This window comes from Alexandromys fortis, unplaced genomic scaffold (assembly GCF_014885135.2).
Source record: "Alexandromys fortis isolate MF-2015 unplaced genomic scaffold, M_Fortis_MF-2015_v1.1 scaffold_12, whole genome shotgun sequence".
Taxonomy (NCBI): domain Eukaryota; kingdom Metazoa; phylum Chordata; class Mammalia; order Rodentia; family Cricetidae; genus Alexandromys; species Alexandromys fortis.
This window is the reverse complement of record NW_026067937.1, coordinates 14,798,919-14,816,261: the sequence shown is the minus strand read 5'-3', so window position 1 is coordinate 14,816,261 and position 17,343 is coordinate 14,798,919. Positions and strand designations below refer to the sequence as shown.

The 17,343-nt window shown below is 41.2% G+C and overlaps 1 protein-coding gene across 2 annotated transcripts in view; it reads right to left on the bottom strand.

Annotated features, from left to right (window-relative positions):
- The window catches only part of Ttc17 (tetratricopeptide repeat domain 17), a 115,664-nt gene that overhangs the window by 23,186 nt on the left and 75,135 nt on the right, over positions 1-17,343 (bottom strand). The window contains exons 18-22 of one of the 2 annotated variants that reach the window (XM_050147050.1): positions 14,157-14,416; positions 12,062-12,215; positions 8,701-8,821; positions 6,223-6,382; positions 5,165-5,248 (exon numbers count right to left, since the gene is read on the bottom strand). In XM_050147050.1, the coding sequence (XP_050003007.1) occupies positions 5,165-5,248; positions 6,223-6,382; positions 8,701-8,821; positions 12,062-12,215; positions 14,157-14,416 (779 nt within the window). Of the gene's footprint in view, positions 1-5,164; positions 5,249-6,222; positions 6,383-8,700; positions 8,822-9,856; positions 10,440-12,061; positions 12,216-14,156; positions 14,417-17,343 lie in introns of those variants that run through there. The other variant, XM_050147051.1, reaches the window with a different exon arrangement.

The following is a 17,343-nucleotide window of genomic DNA, read 5'->3' as shown; positions in this document are numbered from 1 at the left end:
TCTTCTCATACTGCATGCAAATTCTGAGTCAATCTGGAAATGTTTGCCACATTCAGGCCACACAAAGACCCTACATTCTATTTGTACTTACATGAGATCTGTTTTTAGATGAGTTTAAGTCTCTGATCCACTTAATATTTATCTAAGGAATGCATTTAATTTTTACATTTTTCCTACCCAGCATAAAACATGTATTTCTCTGCACTGGGGAGGGGGTGTTTTTATATGCTAAGCTGCCACATGCAATTAGCTTTCTGTCCTTTCTCATCGGTCTGCGTATTCATGCACCACCATTAAACAGTTTTAATTAAGGACTCCATGTATGTTTAATATGAGGTTAAATCCTCCTCTTCTCCAACTGTTCTTTTTCACAGTCTGCCTGGTAATTCTTCATTGTTCACTTTTATGGATAAACTTACAATTAGTCTTTCTGCTGCTGGGGAAAACACAGCACTTTTATCGTTAGTGCTAGAATCATGAATTAACTTAGGAAGAATGAACGTTCTTAGGCTTTAGGACTTTACACTCGGGACTATGGCTGTATTTTTCCATTTGTTATATCTTTCAACATTGTTTTATATTTTCCCTCAGTTTTAGAAATTTTTTATAAGTTTACAATTTCTTCATATCTATATGAAAGCCCCCCATTTTAAATATTTTTACGTATTTTAGTTTAGCCCTAATATCCTAAGTGATTTCAAACTTCAGAATGCTGTAGATGCTGAAGCTTCTTTTTTTGCTTTCTGTTCAATCAATACATGACCCTCTTTCTTATGCACTTGAGAAGAACATGGCCCTGTCACTGCTAGACAGATTGCTCTGCACCTCGGTCACCTGGGTCAAGTGTACAACTGTTCATTTTCCTGCTCATTTTACAGTTATTATGTAACGTGTATTAAAATTTACCTAGATGAGAAGTACGTCTACTTTTTTTTTAAAGGTAAGTCACGGTATATATTTTGGAGCTATGTGAATTAGATACAGTTAATAGGGCTCATCTATATTGAATTGGTTAGATTCCTATGGCTGTACCAAATTGACTCAAGCTTAGTAATTTAATGAAACAGAAATATGTTATTTGCACAGTACTGGGGACAAGAATCCTAGATCAGTATTACTGCGAATCCGTGATCAGCAAGGCTGAGCTCCCCACACAGGACTGAGGGGAGGATCATCTCCTGCCTCCTGTGGTCTCTGGTGGTGGTCAGCACTCTTTGGGGATCATATCACTTCTACTTATGTCCCTGTAGTCATGGTAGCACAGGCTCCTCTATCCTCCCTCCTGGAAGACCACCTGTGGGTGCATGAAGTCTTCCTATATAAACTAGGAAAACCTTTCCATCTCTCAGTTCTGAAAATCTTACCTGCCAATACCTCCTCTAATCTAAGGTAACTTTCATAGACTCTGGAATTCAGACATACACATCTTTTGGGGGTTATGGTCCAGTTTACTATAGATTCCTTTATTTTTATGAAATACCACTTAAACTTCATTACTGCTTTTTATCTCAATGTCTCCTTGATATAAGTATTCAGTGATACCTAATTCTTTTTTGTCACTTTGTATGATGTCATTTTCCTGTACTTTCAACTTTTCATATTCAAATATTTAAAGTGTCTCTTCTAAGTAACACATGGCTGGTTTTAAAAGCCGATGCACATGTGACTTACATGTCTATCTTTGTACCCACCTCCCGACTCATCTGTGTCTGTATTATTATGTTTGATGCTTTCTGTGTTCTTACCTTTCTTGACTTCCTTGAATTTAATCAGATACTTTTATGCTATTGCATTTTCTTTCTACGAAAATGTATCTTAAAATAATTTGGGTAGTTAGCTTATGATTTAAAACATACATTTTAAAAACATGTAAATCACTACTCTTACACTCTGATTGACACCAGTTAAGCTGTGGTACTCTGAACCCCACTCAGTCCCTATGGAACTGCTGTTGTGTATTTTATATGGTTACAAGAGTGAGTTGCTCAGGTACTACAGTCATTGTTTTGAATATTCATTGTGCATTTCCATCTTAACTTTTGGTGTTCATTTCTTGCATATCATATTCCTACCTGAGATATTTTTATACAGATCTCCCTTTACATTTTATTTCAGTTTAGATATACTAGTGAAGTCCCTCAGTTTTTGATAACTGAACACATCTTCATTTTTCTTCAGCTTCTGAAGGGTGCTTACGCTGGCACAGAATTCTGGGCTTGCCACTTTCTTTATGCAGCACTGTGATGGCTTCTTATTTTTCTTCACATTCCTTTCTTCTTCTATATAAGCATAAGATCTTCAAATTAATTAATCAGTACACTGATCTTACCTTTTATATATGCCCCTATCCAGTCTATTTTTTGACAGTGTAGCATAACTGTATTTTCAGAGGATGGCAGGGTCTCCATAGAGCATCTTAGCTGTGCAGGCAGACACCATGCTTGACACTAGGCTCTTCTACCAGTGCTGCTATGGTCATCGAGGTTGTCCAGAGCACAATCTATCAGGCGGGGTACACGGGAGCAACAGTCTCTGCAAGCTCATCACCATTTGCATGTGGAGTTTATATTCATCCTCAACTCAAGGCTCATAGTTTTTTCCCTAAACATTTTATTCTTTTGGAATTGAGTCTTTGTTGAAAACCCAGCAACACGAGTCTATTCTGAATACTTTTAGAGATAGGTGAGATGGCTCAGTAGAAAGAGGCACTGTGCACAGGACTGAATACCTAAGTTTGACCCCAAGACCCCACAAGGTGGCAGGAGTCAATTCCTAAAGAAAGTTGCTGCTAACATCTACATAGGTATGGTGTACATGTCTGAACTCAAAATACACACACACACAAACACACAAAAGAGAGAGAAACTAGTAATTAAAAATATAATGCTAATAGAATATATTTTAGAATTGGCTATCTTAAACTCCAAAAGTAGATGGGAGTTTTTTATTTTAGCTTTTATTATTATTTTATTCTATTAATTATATTTATTTATTAGACAGGCTCTTTCTATGTAGTTTATTTACTTACTGAGACAGGATCTTTCTACATAAGCTCTGGCTGGCCTAGCGGATTTGCCTTTTCAAAATACAGTTTCAAACTTTTTTTCTTTTAGGAATGTTTTTATAAATTATAATTTTAATATTTGCTTTGGTTCATTTCTTTAGGACTCCTATTTAATGGGTAATGGGTCTTTTTCTTTCTTTTATAGCTAGCTTTTTAACTTTTACTTTATTTCTTATTTTTAAAAATTTTTTTTGGCATTTTCTGTATTGGGGTGGTGCTTCTGGTTTGTATTTTTGAAACAAGGGCTTACTGTCTAGTCCATGTTGGCCTTGACCTCACTATGTAGCTCAGAATGCTCACAAGCCTGTGGTTCTCCACCTGCAGCTCTGCCTCCTTTTGATGAAAAGAATGATCCTGTTTGTGTTCTGTCTTCTCTTGTCTTCATCTGGAAATAATTTCTTTCACTTGGAATTCTTTTGGATATGCCATTGCTTATCCTTCAACTCCCCCTCCCTTCCCCCCTTTGCCAGCAATCTCATTCTCCAGCTCTCCCAAGCCTAGCTAACCTGTTCTTCTAGACTTGCTGGTTCACAGTGGGAGTCCAAGGCTCAGTTCCACCAGCTGTGGGCTCCTTATTGCCCTCCAGACCCCAGCATGGGCTCTGGGCTCCTCCTCGTCCTCTAGACCAGCAGACTCTAGTCCTGTCTTCAGTGAGCTCACACTCACACTTGTGAGTGTCTCTAAATGAATACAAAGATCTGTGGATACCTGCTTTGTGTAGGACCAATAGTAACTCAGAGCATCTTCTCCTGTGCAGGATGGAGTTGTTCTGAAGTGGGGCAATTTCTCCTGGAGACTGAACTGCTGTGTCAGGAGATAAGTGACAAGGATTCTCTCTTGTTTATTAATACAGAATAGCTTGAATAAGTATCATTGCTAACTCTTTTGAATCAGTTTCTTTGTCATACAACATGCCATTTTAATTAGACATGTTTTACAGAAAAATGAGAACTTGCTAAGTCTTATTTAATTTTATCCTGTCATGTTTTCTTCTATTCTTTTTGATTATCTCTTTCATATTTTTTCCTTCCTGCACCTCCCTTTTTCCCCAATCTATCACCATCTCTTCTGAACTAGCATTCAGGGTGAGAATCCTGTTTTCACACCCTTTGCTAATCTCTCCCTGCATTTTTAGTTTTGCTCTGTGATCTTGATTCATAGTCAGGTGTTTCATGTTATTTTTTAGATTCATGCCAAGAAGGCTAGACTAAACCATGTTTTTGACCCCTGCAGGATCACTCTGCTGCATGGTTTCTGCTGGGCCTTGCTGCCCCTGTGTGGTGGCCCTGAGTCTGGGTCACTGGCACTCCTGTGTGGCGGCCCTGAGTCTGTCTACCTTCCTGTCAGGTAGAGGACTTACTTCTGTGAACATATTGGGAAATGACTATCTGAGTCTGCCTTCTGCCTCCACTTCCCATGTGCCTTCTATGTTGATCTCCAGCACTTTTGCAATTTTTACTTATTACTCTTTACATTTGGGTCTGTAGATCACATCCATGCCCCACTTTCACTACAAATGGACAATTCCCATGTGTGATACGCAAAGGAAGGCAGTTGTTGCTACATCTGTCATATCTACACTCAAGTGACTTGCTTTTCTTAATCACTGTTATAAATAACCTCTTCAATATCAGACAGCACCAGAGAGATTCTTAGCTACAAAGTAATCAAATTAAAAATATAACTTCTTCTTAAGGTAGAAAAGTCATCTCTTCAGATCAGAGATTTGAGCCACCTTCTCTGAGCTGCAGGGAAGCAGGACTGCAAATGTGCTTCAGGACTGCAGGGAAAAAGCTACTGTACAAGGTATTTCCTGTCAGTAGTGTGCTCGGCCTCACTTCCTGCGCCAGGTCCCCGAGCTCCCAACAGCATCTCTCCACCCAGGCAGAGGAAAGGAGACACTGCTGATGGGGCACACGGGTGGAAGAGAGGGAAAGTGGTGATGGAGAAGCTATGAAAGTGAACGAGACAGGTGAGTGGGGATACTTCACCCTGGGCCTCTGGTCTTGCTAGTCACAGATAAAAGAGGCAAGAGACATGTGGGAACCAACTAAGAAGTCTTAGTAGTCCAACAATCTACTAGCCACTTGGGAGACTTACTTTTTCCAACACCTTGGCGATTCGGGTGCCGATCTGTTCAAGTGACTGCTGTGGATACTGGTCTTTGCCGAGATTCTGCAGTACCTGAAACAGAAGGAGATAGCAGGTGACAGGGCTAAAATGAGACCAGATGTGGATGCTGCTGGTGCTTCTGAGATGGGTGGTGGAGCATAACATCAGAATACTTTTCTGGGACCCTGCTGTGCATCTGCTCGGAGCCAGTCTGAAAGACACTCTTCAGGTGACTGACAGCCCATGGCCCTCTCCCACGTAATAAAAGTTATAGACACATAAAACAGTCATCACAGCTCCGTCCTACGGACTGAAAGGAATTGGGCTCAGCCAAAAGCCACACAATTCAGGGCCAAAAAAGGAAGGAAGAAAAGAAAAAAGACACGTGCACATACCTCTCCCCCATGTATATATACATAATTTAAAAAAGAAAGAACGAACAAACGACAGAAAGAAAGAAAGATAGATAGACAGATAGATAGATAGATAGAGAGACAGATAGATAGATAGATAAATAGATAGAGAGACAGATAGATAGATATAGAGATAGATAGATAGATAAATAGATAGATAGATAGACAGATAGATAGATAGATAAATAGATAGATAGAGAGACAGATAGATAAATAGATAGATAGATAAATAGATAGATAAATAGATAGATAGATAGATAAATAGATAGTTAGATAGAGAGACAGATAGATAGATAGATAAATAGATAGATAGAGAGACAGATAGATAGATATAGAGATAGATAGATAGATAAATAGATAGATAGACAGATAGATAGATAGATAAATAGATAGATAGAGAGACAGATAGATAAATAGATAGATAGATAGAGACAGATAGATAGATAGATAAATAGATAGATAGATAGAGAGATAGATAGATAAATAGATAGATAGATAGATAGAGAGAGAGACAGATAGATAGGTAGAAAGAATGAACGCCAGAAAGAAAGAGCGAGTGAGCAAAAAGAGCCCTGGCCACATCAAAACTGTGAGGCTAACATTTCAACAGCTCGAACAAGGCTGAGTACTCACCTCTGTTAGCTGGCTCTCACCCGTGTAGTGCAGGCTGGCTCTGTTGGACACTCCATGTAAGTGGTCGAGGGTATGCATGCTCGTGGGGAGATTGCCATTGCACAGCGGTTCCATTGCTGGCTGCTGTATAGGTGTGGCAAAGTCTATGTGCTCTGTGATGCTGGAAAATGAAGATGACCACATCAGAAAATCCAAGTAGGTAGAGACAGCTCTAACAATCAGCGGATCTAATTGTATATGGCACTCCCTCACCAGGGAGGGCTTGAAATTAGTGGGTGTTCCTTTTAGGAAACAGAGTAAGACACACAATGGTTCCTCCAGCCTGCTTTTCCTTAATTTGCATAAGCACACATATGCTCAAAGAAAAAGTCATTTATGAGACAGTAAATTTTATGCAGAACCAGATGGACACTCATTGTATTTGGTATCAAAACAAGTATTTCACTTCATGACCTCAAGAAGTTATTTTTTAAATTATAATTTTAAATTATGTATATATACATGGGGGAGGGGTAGGTGCACGTGTGCAGGTGACCAGAGGGCACAGATATCCCTGGAGCTGGAGTTACAGGTGGCTGTAAACCATCAACATGGATGCTGGAAACTGAACTCTGGCCTTCCAGAAAAGAAGAACATGCTCTTGAATATACAATCATATGCTCTACATATGGTAATTTGGCACTAACAAATTTTACTTTGCAACTTAAATTTAAAAATTTTAACTTACATTTGGGAAACATTTATTGCCCCATGATTATTTATCTCAAACCTGTTGTATATCAGATACCACGAGTACAGCAATTAAGCAAACACAAGCAGTCCCAGGTGTTATGTTACTCATGTCTTAGAAGGGTAGGATTACAGCTATGACAAGTTATAAGACATGCAATAATGAAAATGTGCCCGAGAGGGTATTTATCTCCTCTGTACCATGAGGAGGGTGGTTACGACAGCTTTCCTGAGACAGCAGAGCTCAAAAAGCCTTGGTGTGAAGCCTATGACTGAGGGGCATGGGCAGAGCAAGAAGAACTCTCAGTAGGGACAGAGATTGCCAGGCAAGAGGCCTAATGAGGTGACTGCATGCACCTGTGTGGCAGCAGAGACACTCTGGAAGAGCAGTGTGGAGGCAGAAAAGCAATTCTGAAAAGTTATCGGGAAGTAAAAATAGTAAGAATTGGTAATAGACAAGGCTTGAGGGATGAAGGGAAATAATTATAAGAATGATAGCCAGGTTTCTGGCTTGCACATGGCTGAATTTATTTCTGAAAAATATGAAATGGAGGAGCTGTAGAGATGGCTCACTTGGTGTGGAAAGGTCTTCTATTAATGTGTTGCTTTTATTGGTTAATGAATAAAGAAACTGTCTTGGCCCGTGACAGGGCAAAAGAACAGAGCTAGGCGGGGAAAACTAAAATGAATGTTGGGAGAAAGGAGGCAGAGAGCAGTGAGAAGCCATGGAGCCACTGGAGACAGATGCTGGAAATTTTGCCCGGTAAGCCATAGCCTTGTGGTACACAGATGAACATAAATGAGTTAAATTAATATGTAAGAGTTAGCTAATAAGAAGCTAGAGCTAATAAGCCAAGCAGTGATTTAATGAATACAGTTTCTGTGTGGTTATTTCGGGTCTAAGCAGCCAGGCAGCTGGGAAGAACAAGCAACCTCCAGCAGCCTTCACCAGCACTCACTGGTTAGGAGCACACACCAGCTGCTCACACCAAGTGGCTCACAAGCTCCTGCAACCTCCACTCCACGGGACTCTATGCTGTTGTCTGAACTGCATGGCCACCTTCATTCACACATGTACATATCCATACATATACATTATTAAGAAATAAAAATGAATCGTTAAAAAATGTGAAATGGAGAAACAAAATTAATTTTTTTTTTAAAACGATGGATTGCTGCGTAAGAAAAGTGTTTTCTTGAGATGGTGGCTATAAATAAGTCTGGGGCTCTGAAGAGTGGTCTGGCCTGGAGATACAAATTTGGGAGGGCTCATCGCCATCTGTGGTGAAGGAAGTTCTAGGAGCAGTCACCCTGACTGAGAAACAAGAAGGGGAACAGATTTAGGGTGCAGCAACACCTCAGGACAGGAAATCTGCACAAGTCCCCTTGTTTGCTGTCTCTTCACAGGTGCTGGGACATCTCCATTTGCCCCACTTCCCCTGAACATGCACATCTGTGCAGTGGGCTCTGTATTCCTAGAGAGAAGGATCTGGTCTTCAATGTGACCTGTGCTACACGAGACTTCTGGAGCTTGCAAAGTGCGGATGAAGACGGCCTGCGGTTCACCCACTGCTCTTTGCATGGACTGAGCACATCTAGGCTGTGGGCAGGTAGTAATGGTCATTCTCTGTTGACCACAGTGCTGGAGAGATGGCTCTGCCAGCTACCATTGACACAGACGACATCACCCTGTGGTTCATGGCTGTGGTTCGTGGGTAAGGAAATTCCATGAACATCAAAGATACTCACTCAATGTTTTTTGAAGAAACTGCCAGCCAGGTGCTCACAATGGCAGTTAGCTCTACCCAGCGAAGTTTGAGGCATTCATCTGGACTGGGCCATCCCAAACTCTGGTAGTCACGCTTTTTTCCTGGAAGGAAAGGATGTCATGAATGGACACAGTACAAAGGAATGCCGTTTTCCCTATTGATGACACAACCCAAACTGGCATGTTTTAGTTCTTGTCTTTAGAATGGGCACCAATGACAAACAGATCTAATTAAAATTTTATTATTCATGGCAACGGAAATAAAAATCCTCTCTGAATAAAGTCTTCTCAAAGAAAATGAAATAAAACTTGTCTCCTTTGTTGTACTTGAAGTTGGTCAACATGAAGTACGAATTAAGATCCTCTTAGACACTAACAATCTTATCACGTTTAATTTTTACCCTTCTGGGTTTGGATTTTTATGAGGATAACTTTGACTTAATGGAAACAGGTATCTTTAGAGTTGGCATCTAGCCCTGGCACTGTGGCAATGTGGGCTGGATGCTTTGTTGTAAGGATACTGTAGTGCACTGGAGGCCATTTTAGCAGCACCTATCAACCCATGAGAATTCAGTAGCACAGCCTTCCCAGGAAATATCGTCACACACTGCCAAATGTTCTATGGGTGCAAAACTGCCCTGGGTAGACTCACTGCTACAAAGAAAAGTGTCAGGATGAGATCTACGACAGTGTAAGGTCATAATTTATTCCACAAGTATTTTTGTGTGTGTTCAGAAGCTGAAGTCTATGTTTGCAACTCTTAACCTCACTAGACTTTGTTCCTTACAACTCACAGGAGGAAGCAGCCACAGTTCTCTGGCTGGGGGGTGGGGGGACAGAGCTGGAACCTAGACACAGGTTACTTGACTCTAACACACATGAGTCCAGTTCCTGTGCTAGTAAAGTCACCACCTTTTTAGCCTGAGTCATTCACTTTACATCATGCCCCGAGAATGAGCAAAACCAAGTCTTATCTGATGGGCTTCTGATGGGGGCAGCAGGACGGAAAACCTTAATTCTACTTAGCACTTTTTACACTGTAGGTGTTTACCAGCAAGAGAAAACATTTGAAGTTCAGGCAGGAATTTTAGATTCAGATTTTAATAAAGCAAAAAAGAACAGTTTGGAAGAATTTCAAATTAACTTTAAATAAAGAATACATTTCACAATAAAGCTCATTTTCTTTTTGTATTTAAGAAATTCACTTGAAAAATATTTATTGAGCACCTATTATAAGGGTCTGGGAACTGTGTAACACAGGGGTACACATATGAAGAGGCAGCCTGTTCTGCAGCTCACAGGCTAGTGAGGAAGCGCAGTGCCTGAGAAGGAACCCAAGAGTTGCACAAATGAAAGAGCAACTAATTCTGTCTGAAGGTAGCAAGGGAAGAATGGCATTTGACTTTAAAGTTTAAGGGTGAGCGCCACAGAGGTGGCACAAGGGCATAAAGGCAGAGGGGACAGCATTTACAAAGGCATAGATAAAATAAGAGCATGGCTGTTTCATAGGTAGCGTTGAAGGGTGGAGAGAGGCTGGTTTATAAAGGGTCTTGAATGCCACACTAGGAAGTCTGCACTTTATCTTGTAGGCAGTGGGAAACTTCGAGCCCACATCTCTCCATCTTGTTCACAAGGATATCATAAGAGGATGTTAAATGCCTTGCTGAAATCCAGTTACATTATGTCTATGGCACTTCCCTGGTCTTCCAGTTTAGAAGCCCTAGCCAAAAAAGGAAATGAAATGAGTTCAATGTTATTATTAGCAGTTAGTGTATCTACTATGGCTCACTATGATCTCCACTCCTCCCCACAGGTTTACAGACATTTGTTCAATAATTTGCTTTAAAACTTGGACATGATTTACCGGAAGGCTATTAGCTGGCAGTGGACAGAATCCATACTGATTTAAACTGGGCTACTAACCCCCTGTAGTATTTTTGCACCCTCTCCATCCTGCATTCTCTTTTAAGAATAGTACGTACCTTCATGATTTGCAAGTAACTTCAATGTTCCACTAGAACCTACCAAGCTGAGATCATTTGAAACTGCTTAAGTGGGACCATAGTGTAGCTCCGAAGTAGTGGAGCTATCTAATACGAGCAAGGTCCTCACTTCAATCCCCAAGCACCACAAGCAAGCAAGCAAGTAAGTAAGCACACACCCGCCCAGATGTTCTCATATAATCTCAGCCATATCAGCCTTAAAATTCCCTTTGTAAGAGGGTTTCTTTAAAGTAATACAGGATCATTAGAAAATGTCTGTAAAATGGAACAGGCCACAGAGAAGAAACTACAAATGGTCTACAGTTTTCTTGGGACCCACAGAGAACATCTGCAGGGCTCTGGTCACCTGCTTCTACATGCGTGTCAACACACTTGCTTGATAGGCCAAGTGCAGTTGATCTAAGAGGCCATCAACTCCACGGGATGGACTACTTCAGACAATTTATGACAGAAAAATCCTGCCAACTATTACATATAGTCAGTGATATACACATACAACTATACATATTGTGATAAGCATCTCATGTATCAGAGACATTGAAATATGAAAAAATACCAGTTGACAAAACACAGTGTGTTTAACTCTCAAATTGGAAACATCCTTATGCCATTCATAAACTGTCTTTACTCATTTGCTGTGTTGTGTTTCTCTGGTGTACAGCAGATGCCACAGACATGCAATATTTAGGCTGCTTATCAGCTGTTACTATAAGGAGCCCCCTGTAATCAACATCTCTGTCTACATGTCTTTGGTGACTACAAGGCAACTTTCCTAGAGTGTGTTAACAGAAGAAGAATAATTGGTACGTTCTAAATTCCTCTGACTCATCTAGCCAAACTAACTGCAGGGTTGCTCTGCTAATTTTTATTTAGAGACAATGTGGCAAGCACAAGTCTCAGTTGTCTATATTTACTCTCCCATAGTTGCTACTGACTGGACATATCTTACTAAGGTGCACCCTGGGCTTGGATAATATATTCTACTCTATATATTCTACTATTGCCCTCTGCTTTAGTCAGCACATTTAACCAGATAAATAAGACAGATTTTAATGAATTGAATTTCAGTCTAAGATAGTAAAAATATTCCTTTAAAAGGGAATATGATGTTTTTAAAAGAAGAATTCTATCACCACCATTTAACTACTGGGGGAGAAAAGAGTCACCTGAGTGTATGACAGTGGCCTTTAACCCAAATAGTTAATGCTTAAAAATCAAAGAATTTCTGATATGGTCCTTTTATCATCTCATCTGAACTGCTCTAAGTCACAGAACACATTCCTTGTGAGAGAGACAGTGGCTTGAAAGGAGAACTGAGATCTGACACATCCTCACTTACCTTGGGGTCCCGGAGATGCTACCTTCGGGCCAGTGATCTCTAAGTTTGCTTGGTAACGCTGTCCACTTTCCACCTGATTGGACTCTACTTTTTTCCCAGGAGGTTTTTTATGATCCCCTTTAGGTTTCTTTACACGTTTGACCTGGAATGTGATCTGGAAATCAAAAACGTTAGAAAAAAAATTGAGACCAAAGAGTGAATCTGTCTCTCACTATATATTTCAGTGGTTTTAAGGATACCCCAGTGCACCAGAACTTGATAAGATTCTACTTCTGAAGACACCACACACTTTGGTCAGAGGACATGGAAAATCAAGTTGATACTGACCGGAAAGCTTCCTCCTCACTGGGTACCTTTCCTAGCACCAAAAAGGACAATGCAGGCTATTAGAGGAAAAAAGTCACTGATGACTTTATTCAGCTGTGAAGAGTAACAACCTGCATGGCAAGATATGTTCATGGGTACAATATTGTCATGGATACGATGGGGTAACCAATTGCTACCTTACTGGGCTTAAGATCTGCTCCATTGGAGGGAATGAATGCCTGGTTCCTGGGGGTAGGGTGGGCTGAACCCATTACTATTGTGCTAAATGGACACAGTATCAACATGCCTTTGAAATCTGTACCTATATACTCATTGATAGTGTAGTTCTGAGACTGCAGCAGAGAAGTTTCTTTGTGTAGTGAATGGTGGTTAACTCAGAACTGGCCAAGACACAGAGTGTTCATCCACAGTGGGGCAGCTATATCTTACCCCTCCTCACAGGCTCAGGACAGCTGAGAAAGAGAGCGCAGAAAGACTAAGAGTCAGGGGTAAGGGTAAGGCACCACATGGGCTGAACACTCCAGTGGATGGTCCCATACTCATTTTTCTATGTGTACTCAAATGGGACTGGGTAGGTTACTAGGGGGAAAAAAAGAGGTTGAGAGTTCTGGGTCTTAGAGTAGTTAGAGGGGGTAAATACAATAAAAATATATATACATATGAAATTTTCAAAGAATATTCTGCTCAAAAAATAACCTGGATGCATACACTAATTACCCAGTTTGGTTGCTGCACATTCACACTGTGTACATGTGTGGAAACAGACACTGGAGATAAAAATAAGTGTTTATATATACATTTTACCATAAATATGAATAATTATTATGGATCAATTAAAAATCTCTCTGTGTGAGATGTGAGTACATGTGTGTGCTCATTTATGTTTGTGTGGGTCTCGTCACAGGCTAGCTGGCCTGAGAGCTTCAGGGATGCTCCTACCTCTGCTTCCTTCTCCCTGCGGGAATGCTGGGAGAAGACATTTGTGCTCCAGTGGCTGTGAGCACTCCAGAGGGTTCATGAGTGCACTGGAACAGACAGTGCTTCTATACACTGACACATGCCCTAGCTTCCAATTAAAAACATCCTCCTGCTTCAGTTTACCGAGTACCGAGATTACAGGTGTGTGCTGCATCTGGCTAAGTTTAATTTTAAAGATCTAATGAAAACTTGGTAGTGAAATGTACAAAGTAACCTGGTCCTTACAAGCACATAGACACTAAGAGAAGCACCGCATCTGCCCCAAGTCTGTGGCTTTGAGGGGCTTTATACCCCTCCCATTCCTCTCCCTTCCCAGACATCAGCAATGTTTATACAAATGAAACGCTTCCTGGAAAAGTCTGGTGTGAAGAGTGTCCTGGAATGTGGAGTCCAGTAGAGCATGTACCCAAAACCTTCACACTTTCCCATTAGGAGTTCCCCAAAGAGCTGGGTCTATTCCATGAGGACTGAGATGGTGAGCTCTTCATGTACACGTATGTGTGTTTATGAACACACTGGTATGCATGGGTATGGAGGTCAGAGGACAACTTGAAGTATACACTTTCAGGAGCTGTTTATTTTGTTTCTGAGATGGGGTCTTCGTGGGGTTCCCGATAAGGCTAGGCTGGCTGGCCAGCAAGCCAGAGAGATTCTCCTGCCTTTGCCGCCCCAGTGCTGGCACGACAAGCACGTGGCACTATGCTTGGTTTGCGGCCTTGGGGACTGAACCGAGGTTCTTGCTCTTGCCTGACTGGGCCTTCTCCTCGGTTCCGAGCTGGCAAATTCTTACCCATTCTGTTGCTTCATCATCTTCACTTCTGCAGTCACCATAACAAGAGCTCTTGGCTACTCCATCCTGGGGGCCTTTCTTCAGTACCCGTATGCCCTGCAGGTCCAGACGCCGACCCTTCATTTCCAGTGTTCCCCCAAGGCCTTCTAGGGGCCAGGCCTGCTGAAACTCATCCACCAAAGCCAGTATCTCTTCTGACATCTTTGTTTCATCTGACTTCTCCACCTCGTCAGAACCATTGCTCTCCTCAACCACAGTGCCTGCAATTCAAGGGTTCATATTGTCAATAATTTCATAGCGTTTACTCAAGTTCCAAGTGACTCAAACCTTGTTTCTACGGACATCTTGGCTCTGCTTAGCAGCTTAGCTATAATTCTTATAGAATACCACTCAGCATCTTCAGATATCACATCAGAGCACCATTTCTGCCATTTAGCCTTTGCCAAACCCTGCCGGAAAGCAATGGCAGAAACGGCAGGCAGGCAGGCAGAGATGGTGTCACTAGCGACAGGACAGCTGTGGTTCCCATGATTAGTTTTGAAAGATCACTTGATCTCTATATAAAACATAGAAGGCAAAGATGATGTTTACTCTTATTTATTTAACGTGTAGGCCTTTTAAATTTTATTCAGTTACCATGAAACAGTTATGTGTCCAGTCCACATTGCTTGCTTAGTTGTCTGAACAATGATTTAGTAAAAACTACTCTAATTCTACACGAAGGCCATTTTCAATAATGGATATTATAAAATAGCCATATGCTAGCTTAATTTCTTTAAAACGGGTACTTATGTTGCTCAAGTATTTAAGGGCTCCTACAGTGGCTTTCAGTGGAATTTGCTAGCAAAAATTTTCTCTCAAGAATCTGGCATGTTTGTCTTATTTTCCTAAGAAACTTGCAACCTTTAAGTTCCATCCCATGCTTAGACTATGAGGATGCTCAGAAATGATTATTCTGAGTTTCTTAGCATATTTTCCTTTGCTAAATTGCTGACTACTCAGTCTTTGCTCTTTATTTTGAATTAATCACCAGACCTTATATTGTGTTTTTCATAAATGTCATGTCTTATCCTTTCCAGAAGTGGATAAGGTACAAAAACAAAGAGCAAAATGCTTCCTTTTATAGCATGTCCCCACTGGTTAGCCTGAGAACATTGGCTTGGCAGCCTTTTCCAGTTCTATTATTCCTTCAGCTGGCAATCCTAGCTTTTTCAGAGATTAAGGACATCGTGTTAACAGGCCAGTGTCAGGACTCTCACGTATATATGACCAGATCTTTAGCCACAGAAGGCATGTTAGTCGTCTCTGGGGGTGGGGACGAGCGAGAGTGACGACCACAGCTGAAAACAACTTTGCACAAGGCCAGTGGTGTCGCCCTCTGTTTTGCTGGCACCTCTGCCCTCCTTCCAGTTTCTAGTGTGCAACATGGGCGAGCCTGAGGTCAAGCTGTGCTTCTTCCTTGAGAAATCTGGAGGTTCTATTTATGACCATGTGACTACAAACCTTACTGCTGTCACTTAAGTAACTTCCTCTTAGATTTCCTATGTCAACTGCTGCTTTCTACATTTTTTTATGATTATGGTCTGTACTTTGAGAAAAGGATGTGGGTTTGCCAAAGCCCCTTCTTCAGGACACTGAAACAAAAGCAGCTGGTTGTTGTCTAGCTCATGGCCAGGAGTATAAATGCAGCCAACAAGGATTAAGTTTAGGGTCTAGCTTGTTATATTCCTAATGTCCAACCCTGGGCCCGCACAAGAAGACCCCAGTAGCTGTGGAAGAGACGGGAGCACAGAGCAATCTCATCTCTGACGTGCTTGAGGTCCCACTGTTGCTGTCTTGCCATGCCTGCAGACAGCTGGAGACTAAACTCATGGTCTCCTTTGTCAGGTGGTCACATAACAAAAGCCTGCAGCTCAACCCAGCTGAATGGCAAGCAACATAAAATTAAGCTTCATATTAGCCAGGAAAACAGCTACAGAGAGTTGCCACTGGGAATCCTCAAAGCAATGTCCATGGAAGAGCTGTCTGGCATCTGACTAAGTTGTCAGAGTTGTTGCTACTTGTTTGTTTTCTGATTTTCAGGTTCTTTTTCTTTCTCCTCCTATGGTTCCCAAATGATTCATTTTCCCCATTCTGAAATAAGACAGAGTCTTTGATAAATTTCATGCATGAAAACATATGTGTTTACAAAATGTGGCTTTGGCCAAAGGGAGACTACCAACTACTTTTCAACCTTTAGTCTGATTGCATAAGGAGGCTCTGTTAGTTGATTTTTTTTTTTTGTAAACTTAACAAAAGCTAGTTTTCTAGGAACCCTGGTTAAGAAAATGCCTTTATCAGATTAGCCTAAAGGCAAGTGTGTGGGATATTTTCTTGATTAGGAATTGATGTGGGAGGGCCCAGCTAACTCAGTGTGGGTTGGTGCCACCCCTAAGAAGGCAGGCTGAGCAAGCCATGGAGAGCAAGCCAGTAAGCAGATCTTCTCCTTGGCTTCTACTTCAGTTCTTGGCATCAGGTTCCTGTGTTGACTTCCCTTCATGATGGACTGTGAATTGTAATGTAAAATAAGCTTTGCTTTTGGTTACAGCGCTTATCACAGCAATGGAAACCCCAACTAGGACACATGCTGGGGCTAGGAACTCTTTCTTTCATTACTGGCTGTTATGTGAAAGCATCCATGCTGTTTACCTGCAAAATGTCTAAGTTTTCAAGGTTATTACTTCCCACTGCTTCAGTCCACATGTATATGGACACACTTAGTATTATACAAATACATAACTTAAACTTATCAGAGAGAGAGAGAGAGAGAGAGAGAGAGAGAGAGAGAGAGAGAGAGCGCATTTCATAATGGAAGCGAGTATTCGAGCGAAGAAAGGCCCTGGAATTGCTTTAGGCTTTTGCGGCTAGTATACAGTGAGCCACTCCAGAGGGTGTTTGAGCCAGGGTGACAGCAGTTCTTAGGGAACACTAAACATATACACTGTTTATATTTACTCCTCTGATGGGTGGTTCACAAATGGGCTATACGTTGTGGGTGAGGGAAACCAGTGTTTGTTTATTTAGCTTTTCCTATGTATGTATCTATCTCTGCCATAAACTATTTTGATGGGAGCAAAAAACACATGAAGATTTTGACGCTGGAAAATTAAATATAACAATAACAAACTTTGAAACACAAAGCTATATA